This window comes from Colias croceus, chromosome 22, assembly GCF_905220415.1.
Source record: "Colias croceus chromosome 22, ilColCroc2.1".
Taxonomy (NCBI): domain Eukaryota; kingdom Metazoa; phylum Arthropoda; class Insecta; order Lepidoptera; family Pieridae; genus Colias; species Colias croceus.
Window position 1 is genome coordinate 888369 of NC_059558.1, and position 18522 is coordinate 906890.

The 18522-nt window shown below is 35.1% G+C and overlaps 2 protein-coding genes across 2 annotated transcripts; both read right to left on the reverse strand.

Moving 5' to 3' along the window:
• Positions 1–532: 532 nt before the first annotated feature.
• LOC123701759 (facilitated trehalose transporter Tret1-like) lies at positions 533–7878 on the reverse strand. Its single transcript, XM_045649315.1, has 7 exons — positions 7750–7878; positions 2960–3189; positions 2418–2741; positions 2202–2334; positions 1871–2094; positions 1529–1723; positions 533–1364 (listed from the first exon to the last, which is right to left on the reverse strand). The coding sequence occupies exons 1-7, from the start codon at positions 7808–7810 to the stop codon at positions 1137–1139; spliced, it is 1395 nt and encodes a 464-aa protein (XP_045505271.1). The 5' UTR covers positions 7811–7878; the 3' UTR covers positions 533–1136.
• Positions 7879–11021: 3143 nt separating this feature from the next.
• Positions 11022–16643, reverse strand: LOC123701760 (facilitated trehalose transporter Tret1-like). Its single transcript, XM_045649316.1, has 7 exons — positions 16252–16643; positions 14290–14519; positions 13746–14069; positions 13541–13673; positions 12985–13208; positions 12044–12238; positions 11022–11529 (listed from the first exon to the last, which is right to left on the reverse strand). Exons 1-7 carry the CDS (start codon positions 16310–16312, stop codon positions 11302–11304), a joined length of 1395 nt encoding a protein of 464 aa, XP_045505272.1. The 5' UTR covers positions 16313–16643; the 3' UTR covers positions 11022–11301.
• Positions 16644–18522: the final 1879 nt, after the last annotated feature.

The window sequence follows — 18522 nt, forward strand, 5'->3', positions numbered from 1 at the left end:
TTTATTATCGATAAAAAAAGGAAAATAAAAGACTTTTTAATAATTAATAAAAAATATCCTGTCCAGGATTTTCCCAGTCATCCCTTATTTAATACACTAAATTTATTATAAAATTGGTCTCATTCTGTTTGCGGCCGTTGCATTTCGACTTATATTCGGATCTTAGACCACTAGCTCAATGTTCGTTTGATGGAAATGCACCGTTACAGAAATATTTTATAAACGTAAAAAAATAGCTTCATGATCGTTTATCAATTATTAATATTTTACGTAGAAAACGATTATGGATAGCTTTTCTTTGAACTTTTTCCATTTCGTTGACAGAATGATCGTAAATGTTCTAGATAATTAATAACTCTTCTTCACGGTCCAACCACTGAACCGATTTGGATGAAATTTGGTACATGGATAGCTTGAAAGAAAGGACAAATGAGGTTTTATCCCGGAAATTCCACGGGAACGGAGCGAAAAACATTGCATTAGCGATCCTGTATTCAAGGATAAGAAGCCATTCGGAATGAAATACGAGATGTATAAGTACAATAATCTTTTTTTATTAAAAATTGGTAAACTTAAATACAAATAATAGCTAAAATTAACATCATTGGCATTCTTTCCTGTAGCTAAACTTTGATGAGTTGTCTAATGTCTTCGGTGGTCATCATCCCATTTCCCCTAGTGGGGTAAGAGGCAGATGCATTATACATCTGTTTCACGGGTCGATTTTCTTTAGGGACAAGTTGGTGATCAGCCTTCTGTATCCTGCCAGACCGAGACCTTTTTTTTTTCTTCGTCTCCACCTGGAATCGGACCCAGGACACCTTGGTTCTATGCTCACGCGTCAACCACTGTACCGAGGAGGCGAATAAAAGGTAAAGATCAATCATTAGACACAAAAATCATTATTATCATTTACGACGGAATAATTTCTATTAATAGTGTTTGTGTTGTTTGATAATTTGTGGTAATACTATTAAAGGTATCACTATACAGCCAAGACTTACATTTTATCTACATCAAACATAAAATCTTCTAAACAAGACTGTCATCAAACAAAAAGACAAAAAAAAATTTGAAATGACCTTATGCAGAAAACAAAAATTGCCAACACAACAAATAGGTACGTTTCTTTTCCACTATTTCTTTTTCCCATTCGCTAGTTCGTCTCTAATAATTTCATCAATCTTTCCTCTCGTTTCGGGAATGAGACAGGTAATTAAAGCTCCCAATACATTTAGGAAACCGAAGAAAATGAACGTCGTGTGTATTCCAAAAGTATCTGTTATTGCTGCGTAGGTAAATAGCTGGGTAGCTACAGATAACCAGGCATAGGTGCATATGCAGCCCATCACTTTGGCCCGAGCCTGAAAACAGAAAACAATCCTGATAATAATCATGGTACATGAATTTGAATTCAAATAAAACTCATATCAAACTGAATTTTTACGAGACTCAATTTAAAAATTAATTTAGAATATAATATAAGCATATAAGTACAATCTCATGATGAAACAAAACTTAAACTTACTTGAAAATTAAACATTTCCGTAGTTATAATAAAAGGTAATGTCCTCACTCCTCCAGCATACAATGCCACGACTATCATCATACAAGTGATTGGTAACCAGCCAGGGATTGTATAGCCGTAGGACTGTATGAGTAGTGCTATGCCCAATCCCGCGAGAGCGATCGCTGATATGAGGTATGCTCCTATTAGGAGAGGCTGGAAGATAAGTTTGTCATTATTATGGACAGCATCGTCATTTCAATTAAGAAGGAACATGCATGTATGAAGCTTGAAGTACAATGGGGAAATAACAGTCAAATTAGCACTGAACCAAATTTATATTAGCTACAATGTAAATTATACCTTTCGATCAAACTTCTCCGCAATACTTGTAAATGCAAACGAAGCAATAATCATGACGATTGGAAAACTCAATGGTTGCAATTCCGGACTGATTCCGAAATTATTTCCTGTTGATTCCAATATGGCAGTTGCGTACGTTAATATTGTAAAAGCACCATTCCACGCATATATTGTAAAGACAGAGAGCATTAATATTAAACCGCGACGCCAAGCTTTATCTTTAACTGGAAAAGAAAATATTTATTACATAATATGTTTATTCTAGAATTAAAGTACTGTGCTGTTTACTTTATTCATCTATTTTTTCCATCATCTAGGTCCTAGGACTTACATATAGCTTTCAAGTCAACTGTAGGAAGATTCCTAAACGTTTCCTGTTGATTTTGCATATATTCTATTTCAGTTTTAACTTCTTTATCATCTGTTTTTAGACCTCTTAGAAAGGCAACTGCCCTGGAGGCTTCCTGTAAAAAACACATTTGTTATTTCTTGGGAAATGTAATTTTTGCATTATTATTCTGAAATATGAAACAACTTAATTACTCACATCTATTTTCCCACGCTTAACCAAAAAGGAAGGAGATTCAGGGGCCTTTAACATTAACACTCCCATAGCCAAAGGGAATGCTAAATATATCCACAAAACTGTGAAGTAATCAAAGTATGCGCCGATCAAGTACATTATCAGGAAACCTAGGTTCTGCAGCAGGACTGATACGGATCCTAGGACGCCTATAAGATTGTTCTGGCTCAGTTCACGGATGTAGACTGGTATGATAGCAAATGCACCAGATGCCGACATCCCAGCGGCGGCTCTTGCTATGGAAAGAGCTATTATATTTGGCAGCATTATCCTGAGTACGACTGATAGCTGAAAAAGATTTAATAGGCATTATTTCTTTGAACAATATAATATGTATTTAATCTTATAATAATGTACGTATGAATAAAACATAATGGGGTGTAGTATAAGATTTTAAGGTTACGTTAATGATAAACTACGCTTTTAAGGAAAATTTAATGGAGTAATATGATTTCATAGCCAATTCTGCGATAAGAATTTCAGGCGTGATAATTTGTTTTACTCACAATTGCTGGAATAGTAATGGAGAAGACGACCCATTTCCTTCCAAATCTATCTGCTAATATGGCAAAAATAGGCACAACCAGCGCTGATGATAAGGAGTTGATGCTGGCTAGTAAGGATATTTCCTGGTTTGTTACTGGAGCACCTAGAGGAGAGTCAGCAGCTTGCAGCTTCTTGGTAGTGGGAGATATCCAGGCTGCTTCCAGGCCATATATCAAAAAGCCCATGCTGGCTAAAGATTGAAATTTTATGTATTTTATTTATGAAAAACGGTTGTGTAGTAACTAGTAAGATATAATATTCACATATACACACAATTATACATACCTAGTATAAAAAAGGTATAATCTAGGATCGTATTTAAGGAATTCATTAATTCCTTCATTCTTTATTTTTTATTATAGGTAATTTTTTTGTTATTTAAGTAAATCATCTTCTTCAAAACTCTTGTATTCATTTTTTATTAAATGTATTTAAATTATATCCTATTGGTCTAAGATCCGAATATAAGTTGAAATGCAACGGGGTGATAATAGAATGAGACCAATTTTCTAATAAATTTAGTGTATTAAAAAATGTATTAAAAATGGGTTGACTGGGAAAATCCTGGGCAGGACATTTTTAATGAATTAAAAAAAAAATCATTTTTTTTAATAAATTGCAGTTTTGAGATATGGGATATGAGATATGTTTTGCAAATATGGACATGGATAATCAACATAATAAAAAAAAACATATAATAGATTTAAAGTATGAAACCTACAGAACGTGCAGTCATAGTTGTTTTCTAATATTTACCGGGACAAACGGCTAGATTGGCAGGTATAAACAGGTATGTCGGTACCAGTTACTTTCACTTGATAGGATGATGAAAAAAAAATATGTCAGCGCATAAACAACTGCACCGATTTTGATGAAATTTGGCACAGATAATCTTTAGACCCTGAGAAAGAACATAGGCTACCTTTTATTGCGAAATATGTACCACGGGCGAAGCCGGGGTGGACCGCTAGTTATTAACTAAATACATGCAATTGAAATGTATACAAGTTAAATTATTATTAATAAAATATAGTTAAAATCTTTCACATTCTGTTTTATTTATCATACGTTATTTAAAATTCTTTCCTAATATTCAAATCACAAATTAAAAAAAAAAATATTTATTATCGAAGCCACAGAAAATTTATTACGTTCATATAATATGTAATAGATATTATTATTTTATTACACACACATACACACAAACACACATACACCCACACACAAACATACGTATGCATGCAGTCTTTTTTGTTTAAATTAAATAAAAATAAAAGTTGGGAAAGGCAATCATTCTACCAAAATTGTGAGGGGATTCTAAAGCCTGTAACACATTTTTGAACTAACGCAGGCTTTACTTACTTACTTACTATCTGGCGCAGTGACCCCAAAGTGGGTCTTGGCCTCCGACAACAAAAGACGCCACTTGTCCCGGCACAGTGCGATGTTTTGCCAGTCTCTTCTGCGCAGTGCCACGAGATCGTTATTCACTTGGTCCGCCCAGCGATACTTAGGACGGCCAACCGGCCGTCGGCCTGAGGGACGCCCCAAGTAAACCCGCTTAGCAGCCCGATCATCTCCCATCCGCAGAACGTGGCCCAACCATCGTAGCCTATGCGCTTTAATCTCGCCTAAGATGTTTGGTGCAGCAAAAAGTTCCTCCAGCTCCTTATTGGTTCTGATTCTCCAGCTACCGTCGTTTAAGGGTATCGGGCCCAATATTTTACGGAGTATTTTGCGTTCCGTTACGAGAAGCTTCTTTTCTTCTTTTTGGGTGAGCGTCCAGGTTTCACAGCCGTACATAAGAATCGGCCTTATCACGGTTTTATAGATTCGAAACTTTGTACGTCTGCTCAATAATTTGGACCCAAGTATCTTATGAAGGCCTGCGTTACACCGAAGAGTGTTTTGGACACGTAGTTCGATCTCCTCTTCTCTACTATTAGTGTCTGTTACAGGACATCCAAGATACTTGAATGTAGCTACGCCCTTAAAGATGGTGTCTCCAACGGTTAGATCTTCCCGCTTTTGTCTCGTGTTTCTATAACGGCGCATGTGCTGGTACTCCGTTTTGGATTCATTAATACTAAGCCCAATCTTAGCGGCTTCTTCTTTAAGGCATGCTACAGCCTCCGTCACTTGCTGCTTCGTTTCCCCTACCATTGCGAGATCGTCGGCATATCCAATAACCTTGTACTGCCCGTTTAAAGTCACTCCACCATTAAGGTCATGGACTTTTCTAATGACGTGTTCGAGCGCAAGGTTGAAAAGTAGAGGTGACAAAGCGTCTCCTTGCTTCAGACCGCTTATGACAGCAAACTCGTTCGTGAATTCAGCTCCAACTCTTACTACTACATTACTTTCTTGAGTAGCCATTTCAACAAGCCTGACCAATTTTGGAGGGATCTGAAAGTTCCTTAGGATGTTATATAAAGCGGGTCTATCTACACTGTCATACGCCTTAGCAAAATCTACGAAGACCGTGTGAATGATCTGTGCGTATTCCCACTTTTTCTCCATTAATTGTTTTAGGAGAAAGATTTGGTCTACTGTGCTACGATTGCGCCTAAAGCCACACTGATAGTCACCCAGAATGTTTTCTGCTAATGGCTGCAATCTCCGTAGCAACACGTAGGACAGAACTTTATACGCCGATGGTAACAAAGCTATGCCTCTATAGTTGCAGCATTCCCTTCGGCTTCCCTTTTTGTGGATTGGGCATATGATTCCTGTATTCCATTGTTTTGGTTGTCGTTCCAGATCCCAGATCTTTCCTATGAGTTCAAATAGTTTTATTTGTGTGGTCTTGCCGCCGTATTTCCACAACTCCCCTGGTATTTTGTCAATACCTGGGGCTTTATAATTTTTCAATTTATAAATGGCTTCCCGTACTTCTTGAAAAGTTGGAGGGTCAACTATTCCTTCATCTTGTATTTCGGCTGGAGCGTCTACTCTTTGCTGAGGAGCTGGGCAGTTCAGGAGTCCTTCAAAGTATTGTTGCCACATAGTTTTTAGTGTGGGCGTATCAGTTACGAGGTTACCGTTGGAATCTGCTAAGATTTGTGATGTTGGTTTGTATCCTTTTTTGACAGACCTTATCTCCTGGTAAAATTTTTTACATTGTTGTGTTTGGATCAGGCATTCCATATCAGTTACCAAATTATCCATGTGCTGCCGTTTTGCTTTTCGGATAACCTTTTTTGTTAGAGCTCGTACTTGTTCATAGCTTTCGATCCACTGATTGTCTTGCTCGGCCAATACTTTGAGGTTTCTCCTCTCTTCAAATATCTTAGTACACTCATCTGTCCACCATTTTCTTTTCTTTCGCTTCTTCTTTTTACCTAATATTTTCATCCCTACGTCTCTTATTATTCCACTAAGTGTTTCCCAGGTAGCATCAACATCATCCATTATATCTAAATTATTAAATTTATTATTTAATTCAATCTGAAATTTACTTGACAGTTCTATGTCTCTTATGTTATCTGTTTCAATTATGGGTCCATTGCCTTTCGAGTCTGAATTCGCGATGTTAATTTTTGCAACCACTTTAATTATCAGCATATAGTGATCGCTGTCGCAATCAGCACCTCTAGAAGTTTTAACATCTTTAATGCTGTTTTTATGTCTACTATCCACGAGAACATGATCTATCTGATTAACTGTTTGGCCGTCAGGTGACTTCCACGTTCCCTTGTGTATGTTTTTATGAGGAAACACAGTGCTCATGATGACCATATTTTTTGAGGAGGCGAAACTAATTAGTCTAATACCGTTGTCGTTTGATCGATCATGCTTACTGTGTCTACCTATTGCTGGCATAAATACCTCTTCTTTCCCAACTTTGGCATTAAAATCACCTAAAAGTATCTTAACGTCGTATTGAGGTGCTTGTTCATACACATTTTCAAGGTCGTCATAGAAACTATCTTTGGTCTCCTCATCAGCCAGTTCAGTTGGAGCATAAGCGTTAATGATGGTTATATTGGAAAATTTTCCTTTCAATCTTAGTACACATATTCTCTCAGAAATTGCATCAAACCGAAGGACACTTGAGACGTTTTTATTAGCTACCATAAATCCAGTTCCATTAATATGTTTTCCGTCTAAGTTGCCACTATAAAATAGCATAAATCCGTCATCCAGAGCACATTCCCCGTTTCCAGGCCATCTAACCTCCTGCAACGCAGCTATGGTAATATGATATCGCTTAAGTTCTGTCAACAGTTGGTATATGGCACCAGGTCGGTAGAGGCTCCTTACATTCCACGAGGCAAATCGGCTATCCGTTATTCCACGCCATTGGTTGTCGTAATTGGGTCCGGGTCTCTTTTTATTTGTTGTCAGTTTCGTAACATTAGATTTTTTATGTGGAGGGGTTGTCAGCCCCTCGCACAACCCCCGAAATGCTGGAGGACCACACCCTTCTTTGGTCAGCGAGGCCATCGGCCTTAGCCGGTAGCGTAGCTAGGCTGTACTACCGACCGCTCCCCCATCCGCCACCCGGGGGACGCTCCCCATACGCTGTGAGGGCCAGCGCGAGGAACGCAGGCTTTAATTTCCCCAAATATTTAATCTGTTTTTCTTTTAACTTATTCCATAACGATTTTTTGTATTTTCTTTATTGGATCTGATTTTAACTTATTATACTTTAAATTAAAATTACGTCGTTTCGCGGATCCACTCATTCGATTGCGAATTCAAATAAATACCACAGTTGACATTATATACTACGTACATAAATACCTACCTATTAAAGAAAAAATCCATTGCCAATACGTATGGCCACTAGTATTCGATTTCACCGTCATTTTGAACTTTTTAACACACTAAATTATTTCAGTTGACAGTTGAATACTGAATGGGTTGTTAAATAACCATATTTCTTAAAGCTACTTTATCAGATAGTTTCATTGTTTTAAGTGTTCAAATATTTGTCTGTATCGAAATATATCTGTTTAAATGGTTCATTTGTTGTCTTTTTGATACGGCAATCTATTACACGATCAAATGTTATTTTCAAACTTATTATATGTATAAAAAATGGTTTCGGTAAGATAAAAAAAAACCGGCAAAGTGCGATTTGAACTCGCGCATTGAGGGTTCCGTTTAAGCATAAAAGGTATTATACTTAGTTCATATTTTTATTGCTAAATTAAATCGAAAACATTAGAATTGCAACATGGAAAGCTGTAGAAGCATAAACTCAAGAAAAAATTTTTTTTTTTCGTTTTAGCAATTATCTCATTTTATCACTAGCTGTGTCGCGCGAGTAAAATCAAGTATGTCTACAGCTCTTGTGTTATTCTGATGTATAAATTTTAAGTTTAATCCAAATCCGTCCAGCAGGTTTTTATGTAGATAAGAGAAACAACCATACATAAAATCATCCTCACAAATTTTCGCATAATTATAATATGAGTAGGATGAGATGTGGATGGGATTTAACACAGAATAGAATTACTACAAAATATTGTAATTCGTGCATCGGCAAAGAAGAGACTGTTTTTAAATCTCATGAATTTTTTGTTAAAATAGGCTATTATAATATACTTGATTTTATTTCATTTTTAAAAACTATACTACTACTCCTCATTTAATTTCATGTTATTGTAAAAATAACTGAACACGCACACATTGAACGAAGTTCTATGAGAGAAAGAGAGACAGACAGAGAAGCAACCGCACGCCTCACAACTTTAGTTTAAACTTTAAAGTGTCGAATTACAACTTTTCGTTTTTTCCATCTAGTCCCCTTTCGCAAAGCGCGGTAGAGAACTTCGTTCCAAAAAAATATGGACATGGATAAACAATTTTTTTTATAAAATATAGCCTCAATTAAATCTGCCCAGTGATTTTACGTTTTTTTACGAACATACAACGACTGAAAAAAATACTATCCGTTTGGGTCCTAAAACAAAATTGAATAATAATAATTACTAAAAAATTTATTTCATGTACTCAGATATTTTGCATATATGAAAGGAAGTGTATGTACCTAATGCAACGTTTTAAACAATGTTCATGTTTTTGACCAATATACTTAATATTAATTACTTGGTATTAATTTTTAACGCAAGGAAGATGTGGCTGACTAGCCATATTTCGACGTGCCGCTTCTGGAGACCGATCTTATTATATCTACATATTTTTTTTCATAAGCAATGTGATTGTTTGAAGACATAATAATATGAACTCAACCTCAAACATTTATTTATTCAATCAGACTTCTTCTAGAACCTTTGAATCGTCATTACATATTTTAACATTACCACCGATTCGGATAGCAGTATGGAGAAGAACCGGCAAGAAACTCCGTAGTTGCTCTTTTAAAATCATGTCAATATACAATTTAATTTTACATAATATTTAATATGATATAATTAACTAACTACAATATCATAATAATATGTCAAAGAACTGTCCTGTGACTCCTGTGGTTCTTACGGATCTAAACCCTCCATGGATTTTCATCTTTCATATATATTCCATACTAGCTTCCGCCCGCGACTCCGTCCGCGCGGATGTCGGTCTTCGCGTGGATGGTTTATTTCTCCATTTTGAGTAGGTACCTCTGACAATAAAATCTTATAAATATCTATTGGACCCAATTCCCAAATACGGCTAGGCCTATAATAATACGCAACGTGTGTTCGCGGTTCTACGGAACAACGTCTATGGATAAAACTGAAAAATTAAGATTAATTTTTTTCTACGTATTTTTCCAGGATAAAAAGTATCCTATTTTACGCCCAGGATAATAAGGTATAATTATACCAAGTTTCATCGAAATCGAACCGCTAGTTTTCACGTGATGCCTTCACATACAGACAGACAGACAGACAGACAGACAGACAGACAGACAGACAGACAAAAATTTTTTTAATCACATATTTGGGTTTGGTATCGATCCAGTAACACCCCCTGCTATTTATTTTTTCAATATTTTCAATGTACAGAATTGACCCTTCTACAGATTTATTATATGTATAGACAAGAATGATGATCCATGATGGCTGATGCAATCGTTTCATTTATTGATACTACCACTACGTAATAAATAATAAATATTTACTTATATAATATATTATATACTACTGGTATTAAAATCTTAAATTATAACGAAGCAGATTCCAAGAAATATAAATAAATCTTGATATAAATATTCGCTAGCAAGTAGTTTTTCTCATTTTTCAAGAAGCCTTTGCACTTTATCTAAATACGATAACATCCTCTCTGTTTTAACTAAATATTTTGAATGGAAGTTTATTATTACAGGAATATTTTACAAACGTAAGTAAATAGTTTCATGATTTATCAAATAATATGATTTTTTACGTAGAAAAAAGATTGTGGATAGCTTTTCTTGGAACTTTTTCCATTTCGTTGAAAGATCCCTTAATATCCTAACTACTATTATAACTGCGAAAGTAACTCTGTCTGTCTCTTCTTCGCGGCCCAACCACGGAAAATTATCACTTCAAAATATATCAGCTTTTTGCAAAAAGGAGGGCTTTTTGTTCGTTGTAATCTCTACGTTTTAATGGTGTAAAAAATATACATTACCATAGTAGTTAAAATTTAAAGGTCATGTCATTGCATTGGCGTTTTGTAAGGAAGAAGCCATTCGGAATGAAATACGAGATGTATATAACAACCTTTTTTATTAAAAATTAGTAGTTAACTTAAATATAAGTATTATCTATAAGTACATATAATAAATCTGTAGAAGGGTCAATTCTGTACATTGAAAATATATAAAATATAAATAGCAGGGGGTGTTACTGGATCGATACCAAGCCCAAATATGTGATTAAAAAATTTTTTGTCTGTCTGTATGTGAAGGCATCACGTGTAAACTAACGGTTCGATTTCGATGAAACTTGGTATAGTTATATCTTATTATCCTGGGCGTAAAATAGGATACTTTTTATCCCGGAAAAATACGTAGAAAAAAAATAAATATAATTTTTCTTAATTTTTCCACGCGGACGGAGTCGCGGGCGGAAATAATTATAAAACAAATAATAGCTAAAATAATAATCATTGGCATTGTTTCCTGTAGCTACTTTGATGTGTCTACGGTGGTCATCATTAGGTACAAAACACAGTATTTACGACGGAATAACTTCTAGAGTTACTATTTATTAATTTGTCGTAATAGGTGTCCAGCCAAGACTAACATTTTATCTACATTAAACATAAAATATTTAAAAGAAGACTAGTCACCATCTTACAAAGAAACACGCAAGAAATTACTTCTCTTTGCACAAAACTCGAACTTAATTATGTTACTTTTCCATTATTTCTTTTTCCCATTCGCCAGTTCGTCTCTAATCATTTCATCAGTCTTTCCTCTCGTTTCGGGAATGAGACAGGTAATTAAAGCTCCCAAAAGATTCAGGAAACCGAAGAAAATGAACGTCGTGTGTATTCCAAAAGTATCTATTAATGGTGCGTAGGCATAAAGCTGGGTAGCCACAGATAACCAGGCATAGGTGCCTATGCAGCCCATCACTTTGGCCCGAGCCTGAAAACAGAAAATAATTCTTTTAGTAAGTATGGTACCTATACTAGATTTCAGGCATCGCCCCCGTCTTCGAAGAAAAACCGACATAGTTCGCGTTCTGCCCTAGCCTAGCCCATGTCTTATCTTAGTCGTCAGCTTCCTATATACCAAATTTAATTGTAATCGGTTCAGTAGTATTTGCGTGAAGGAGTAATAAACATCCATCCATCCCTCTCACAAACTTTCGCATTTATAATATTGGTAGAATGAATTTGAATTCAAATAAAACTCATATTTATCAAATTAAATTATCAGAAGACTCATTAGTATTTTCTAGTGTTTGATTCAAAATTTATTTAGAAGTTAGTATAAATACCCTACGTTAGTTTAATTAATATTGAATTTATGAAAATTGTGAAAGAAAAATATTATGTGGTCCCTTACTCAGTATATTCAAGTTTTTTAAAATGTGCCACAGTTGACAATGAAACAGTCTTACAATACAATCTCATGATGAAACAAAACTTAAACTTACTTGAAAGTTAAACATTTCCGTAGTTATAATATACGGAGATGCCCTCACTCCACCAGCGTAGAATGCAACAGCTATAATCATGCAAGTGACTGGTAACCAGCCAGGGATTGTATAGCCGTAGGACTGTATGAGTAGTGCTATGCCCAATCCCGCGAGAGAGATCGCTGATATGAGGTATGCTGCTATTAAGAGAGGCTGGAAGAGAAGTTTGTCATTATTATAGACAGCGTCATTTCAATTAAGAAGAAGGAACATTCATGGTCTAAGATCCGAACATAAGGCGAAATTCAACGGCGTGATAATAGAATGAGACCAATTTTATAATTAATTTAGTCTATTAAAAAATGTATTAAAAATGGGTTGACTTGGAAAATCCTGGACAGGACATTTTTGATGAATTAAAAAAAAAACATTTATTTCAATTTTTTATTAATTGCAGTTTCGAGATAATAAAACAATTTTGTAATAAAACAGTGCTGACATATTTTTTTTTTCATCATCCTATCAAGTGAAAATAACTGGTAGGTACCGACATACCTGTTTATACCTGCCAACCTAGCCGTTTGTCCCGGTAAATATTAGAAAACGACTATGACTGCACATTCTGTAGGTTTCATAAAAGTATGATATTAGTTAGTTAGTTAAGTTATAAGTTACAAGTCTATTATATTTTTTTTTATTATCTTGATACTGCAATTAAATAATTTTTTTTTAATTCATTAAAAATGTCCTGTCCAGGATTTTCCCAGTCAACCCATTTTTAATACATTTTTTAATAGACTAAATTTATTATAAAATTGGTCTCATTCTATTAACACGCCGTTGAATTTCGCCTTATGTTCGGATTTTAGACTATCATGTACGAAGCTTGAAGTACAACGGGGAAATAACAGACAAATTAGCACTGAACCTAATTTATATAGTAACAATGTAAAATATACCTTTCGATTAAACCTCTCCGCGATGCTAGTAAATGCAAACGAAGCAATAATCATGGCGATTGGAAAACTCAATGTTAGCAATTCCGGACTGATTCCGAAATTATTTCCTGTTGATTCCAATATGGCAGTTGCATACGTTATTATTGCAAAAGCACCATTCCACGCTTGTATTGTAAAGATAGGGAGCATTAAAAATAAACCGCGACGCCAAGCTTTATCTTTAACTGGAAAAGAAAATATTTATTACACAGTTTGTTGGAGTATTTACCTTATTACTCTACCTACTAGATTTCCACCCGCAGCTTCGCCCGCGCAGTCAAAGAAAAACCCGCATAGTTCTCGTTCCCGTGGGATTTCCGGGATAAAACCTATCCTATTTCCCTGGGTAAAAAGTAGCCTATGTCCTTTCTCGGGTATCAAAATATCTCTATACCAAATTTCATGCTAATTGGTTCAGTAGTTAAGGCGTGATTGAGTAACAGACAGATAGACAGAGTTACTTTCGCATTATTTTATAATATTAAGTAAGGATTTGTTTCTTTCAACTGGGACTTACATATAGCTATCAAGTCAACCTTGGGAAGATTTTTAAACGTTTCCTCTTGGTTTTGCATGTACTCTATTTCAGTTTTAACTTCTTTATCATCTGTTTTTAGACCTCTTAGAAAGGCAACTGCCCTGGAGGCTTCCTGTAAAAAAAAACAATTGTTATTTCTTGGAAAATGTAATTTATACATTATTATTCTGAACTATTTACTCACATCTATTTTCCCACGCTTAACCAAAAAGGCAGGAGATTCAGGGGCCTTTAACATTAACACTGCCATAACTAAAGGGAATGCTAAAAATATCCACAACACCGTGAAGTAATCAAAGTATGCGCCGATCAAGTACATTATCAGGAATCCTAGGTTTTGCAGAAGGACTGATATGGATCCTAGGACGCCTATAAGATTGTTCTGGCTCAGTTCACGGATGTAGACTGGTGTGATAGCAAATGCACCAGACGCCGACATCCCAGCGGCTGCTCTTGCTATGGAGAGAGCTATTATATTTGGCAGCATTATCCTGAGTACGATTGATAGCTAAAAAAGATTTAGCAGGCATTATTTCTTTGCACAATATTAGAATAATAAAATAATATTAAAGAGGTGAAGTATAAGATTTTTAAGTTACGTTGATGATAAACTACGCATTGAAGGAAAATTTAATAGAATTAATAATATGATTTCATAGCAAATTATGCAACGAGCATGACAATTCAAGAAGAGCATGTTTATGACGTGATACTTAATTGTTACTTACAATTGCTGGAATTGTAATGGAAAAGACGACCCATTTCCTTCCAAATCTATCTGCTAATATGGCAAAGATTGGCACAACCAGCGCTGATGATAAGCAGTTGATGCTGGCCAGTAAGGATATTTCCTGGTTTGTTACTGGTGCACCTAGAGGGGAGTCAGCAGCTTGCAGCTTCTTAGTAGTGGGAGATATCCAAGCTGCTTCTAGGCCATAGACCATGAAGCCCATGCTGGCTGTAGATTGAAATTTTAGGTATTTATGAAACAAAATCGCTTTCCACTCCCGCATTTTGATGCGGTTTTTAAATAGAAAGAGCAGTTCAAGAGGAAGGTTTTATCATAGATCTAGGATCGTATTTATGGAATTCATTTACAACTTAATTCCTTCAATTCTTCATTCATAGTTTAGTCTAGAAAAAATCCTTCCTTCCTTAATTCCTTCAATTCTTCATTCTTAGTTTAGTCTTTAGAAATCATTCGTGTAGTTTTGAAAATCGCTACAGTTATTACATGTCCAGATTATCATATCGAAAGTCCTCAAAGCTGGGAGGTTCGAAGGACCTTTTTTTAGATTGTTGCTCATAATTATAAAACTTGCACAAGTAGCATCACGGTTACTTTTAGGAAAACATTCTACATACAATTTCCTTTTAATTATATTCTATTATTATTTTTTACGGTACTTTAGGAACTACAGGGGGAGGCAATTTTTTTTCCTTCTTTGTTTGTGTGAATGTTTTTGACGATGTAAAGTGTAGCTATTGAACGTCAAAACGCAAAGGAATAGCGATACTTTATCATAAGCGTACGATATTTCGCTAAGGATTTGTTCACCCTACCAACGACGAAGGCGACCACAAACAAAATGTTCATCCAGTCGCAATTTTACAAAATTGTGAAAAACACAATTAAAAATAAAATATTAAAATTTCCTGTCGTTCTGGTGATTGGATTTTTTTTGAGATCAACGAATGAAAAAATAGATTTTTCGTAGAAACGGTGGCTCCTAGATAAAAATGTATTTGAAATTTTTTATAGATAATTTTATGATCTACAATTTTGGTAAAAGGTTTATATGATTAACTTACCGTCTCGGCGAAAATCGCAAAAAAACTATTTTTATATCTAATTTTTTTATTTTAATATTTTATTTTGAACCAATTTTGTCAGGATGAAAATTTTGGTCGTGGTCGTCGTCGTCGTGAGTAGTGTGACCGAACCATTACTAAAATATCATGACCGTATGTCAAAAATTTGCGATAGCAGTTTCTATTCCTAGCGTTTATTCTATTTTCTGCCGTTAGTCTCGGCCTGCTGATCAGCTTGATCTTAACAGATATTGATACGTAGTTTTAACCAAATCCAGCACCAAATCCAAATCAGATCTTTGCTCTGTAATCATCTTGTAATCAGATCTTGTAGGCGGGACCTACAAAAGGAAGCCAAAGGACCCTTTTTGTAGATTTTTGCTCATAATTTAAAATTTTATGTACATAGAATATTTTCCTACAAGTAACCGTGATGCTATTTCAGCAGGTTTTAGACTTATGAGCAAAAAATCTAAAAAAGGGTCCTTTGAACCCCTCCTACACTTTTAGCTCACCCCCCACGCTTTCGATCAGGACATGTCAAGGAATAACTGTAGCGATTTTTAAAAGTACACGATTTATTTTCGCTAATTTTACCAATTTTCTCGTACTATTAGGTATCCTACTTTGTTATTTTAAATTTGAAATGCTTTTCAAATAGTATGTACTGGATCTGATTTTAATTTATTAAATTAATTTAATTCAACACTTCTAAATTAAAAATCCTGAGTTTTTTTTCAATTTTTATGTGTGGGACATCCCGTGAATTGGATTGTAGACATTTTGGCGAAAATGCCCTTATTTCAAGTTAAAATTACGTCGTTACATGGACCATTTCTTAAATTGCAATTTTTTTTTATAAAAAAAAAATTACTTACCTATTAAGGAAAAAGTCCATTGCCAGTAAGTATGGCCAGTAGTATTCGCTTGCACCGTCATTTTAACACACTTAACTTCACTATTTTATTTCAATTAAAAGTGGAAACCTGAACAGCATGTATATATACACCTAACCACATTTTTGTACCTTATCAGATTGTTTCATTGTTTTAAGTGTTCAAATATCTGTTTGTATCAAAATATATGTTTAAATCAGGTTCATTTGTTGTCTTTTTGATACGGCAATTTATAACACGATCAAGTGTTATTTTTATACTTAATATGTGGTTATTTACATAATTCATTGAGATAAAAAAACGGCAGTGCGAGTTGAACTCGCGCATCGAGGGTTCCCTTCAAGCGTTAAAAAGTCTTAGTATTTTTATTGCTAAATGTAATCCATAACATTACAATGTGGAAATCTGTAGGAGCATTGTCCTTCTTTACGCGTCATGGCAATACCGTCACGTCATGGAGCATCTTTGAATCTTCTAACAAAGTTTCACTTCTGACACGTGTACTCGGCACACACGTTTTTTCCTAGCTTCAGTAATGTTTGATTTGATACTGACACCTGTGCCCACACATGGGCAAAATCAAGTATTTCTACAACTTATTTGTTAATCTGATGATTATCATCTAGATTCTAGGTATACAAATATTATAAAGCTGAAGAGTTTGTTTGTTTGTTTGAACGCGCTAATCTCAGGTCCGACTTGAAAAATTCTTGCGGTGTTAAATAGCCCATTTATCGAGGAAAGCTATATAATAATATTATCATCACGCTAAGACCAACAGGAGTAGAGCACTTCGGGTAAAACCATAGGGCGCAGCTAGTTACCTATATTTCTGTTAAGTCTCATCCAAATCCGTGGGGCTATATTCTCTTATTTCCAGACCGATTATACGCCTGTTGAACTAACTGGCAAATTCGCATTATAATCGCAATAACCAGCCACGGTTAATTATTATGGTATTACATGAATTTGCCGTCGGTATATCAGTTGGCCGTAATTTAACGTTGGGCGTAAACTGACTGGGAATAGAGGTTCACGGCCCCTGTTGTTTCAAAAATGCAGTAGTGGTGAAAGAGTAAAAAATATTATACAAGATTTATGCCCGTTTTCACCAACAACCCGTAAAATTTAAGTGTCACCTAAGTCAATTGCTTTCACCGACAGATAAGTGTCACCTAAATCGTTAGGTTCGGTAGTGATTTGAAGGGTCCCTTAAACTAAGGAACCCTTACTTAGGAGACTGTTTAGGGGTTATTGGTGAAATCGGGCATAATCCTCACAAACTTTTGAATTTATGGCATTAGTAGGATGGAATCTAATACTGTATAACATTATTGCAACATTTTGTAATAATTGTGCATTGTCGACGTCGTAGATGCGTTTATCTCGTGAACTGTTTATTTTGGAAAAAAGTAGATTTACAAATTTTATAGATATAATATATAGGCTATATCAGGATGAAAGATCTTTTAAATCCATACTAATATTATAAATGCGAAAGTAACTCTGTCTGTCTGTCTGTTACTCAATCACGCCTAAACTACTGAACCAATTTTCATGAAATTTGATATGGAGATATTTTGATACCCGAGAAAGGATCCCACGGGAACGGGAACTATGCGGGTTTTTCTTTGACTGCGCGGGCGAAGCCGCGGGCGGAAATCTAGTGATTTATAATTTTATATGTTATTGCACGCCACTTGCACGCGACACAACGCGAAGCGTGTTGGTGTGTTCTACTCTCGAAAGATCGCGTTGATTTAAGTTCACAACATAAAATTGTTGAAATACTCGAAATTAGATAGGAAAATCATTAAAAAATTCACGTAATTAAAACTAGGAACTTCAATTGTGACTAAAGACTGGTTTTTAGCTTAGGTACCTACTTAATCTAATTTATATTATGGTAGATAATGAAAAATTAAAAAAGTTTGGAAAATCCAAAAGTGCACGCCTCATAATCTCATCCTTTACAATAAAATTGATTATTTATAAAGGTGTATATAATATAAGTACATATGTAGATACACTTGTTCTCATGTGCCAATGCTCTTGTACTGTCTCAAGATCTTTCAAGGTGTCACTACTGTTAAATTAGATGGTAATTTAAATTGAAAATTAACAGGCTCGATAGAGCCTGGCGCCAAGTACCGTTCAACACATGTGCGTAGCACGTGTGCGCCAGCCAGCGAGCATGTAATTGTAAAATTATTTTATAAAATTGCACATGAAAGTTTTTTTATTTTCTACATG

Coding starts and splice junctions, on each gene's coding strand:
- LOC123701759 (XM_045649315.1), bottom strand. CDS start 7,810: ATGACGGTGAAATCGAATACTAGTGGCCATACGTATTGGCAATGGATT. Junction 2,742..2,959: donor CCATTACTATTCCAGCAATT/GTGAGTAAAACA, acceptor AATCTTTTTCAG/CTATCAGTCGTACTCAGGAT. Junction 2,335..2,417: donor TTAAGCGTGGGAAAATAGAT/GTGAGTAATTAA, acceptor TGTTTTTTACAG/GAAGCCTCCAGGGCAGTTGC.
- LOC123701760 (XM_045649316.1), bottom strand. CDS start 16,312: ATGACGGTGCAAGCGAATACTACTGGCCATACTTACTGGCAATGGACT. Junction 14,070..14,289: donor CCATTACAATTCCAGCAATT/GTAAGTAACAAT, acceptor AATCTTTTTTAG/CTATCAATCGTACTCAGGAT. Junction 13,209..13,540: donor GGTTGACTTGATAGCTATAT/GTAAGTCCCAGT, acceptor TTTCTTTTCCAG/TTAAAGATAAAGCTTGGCGT.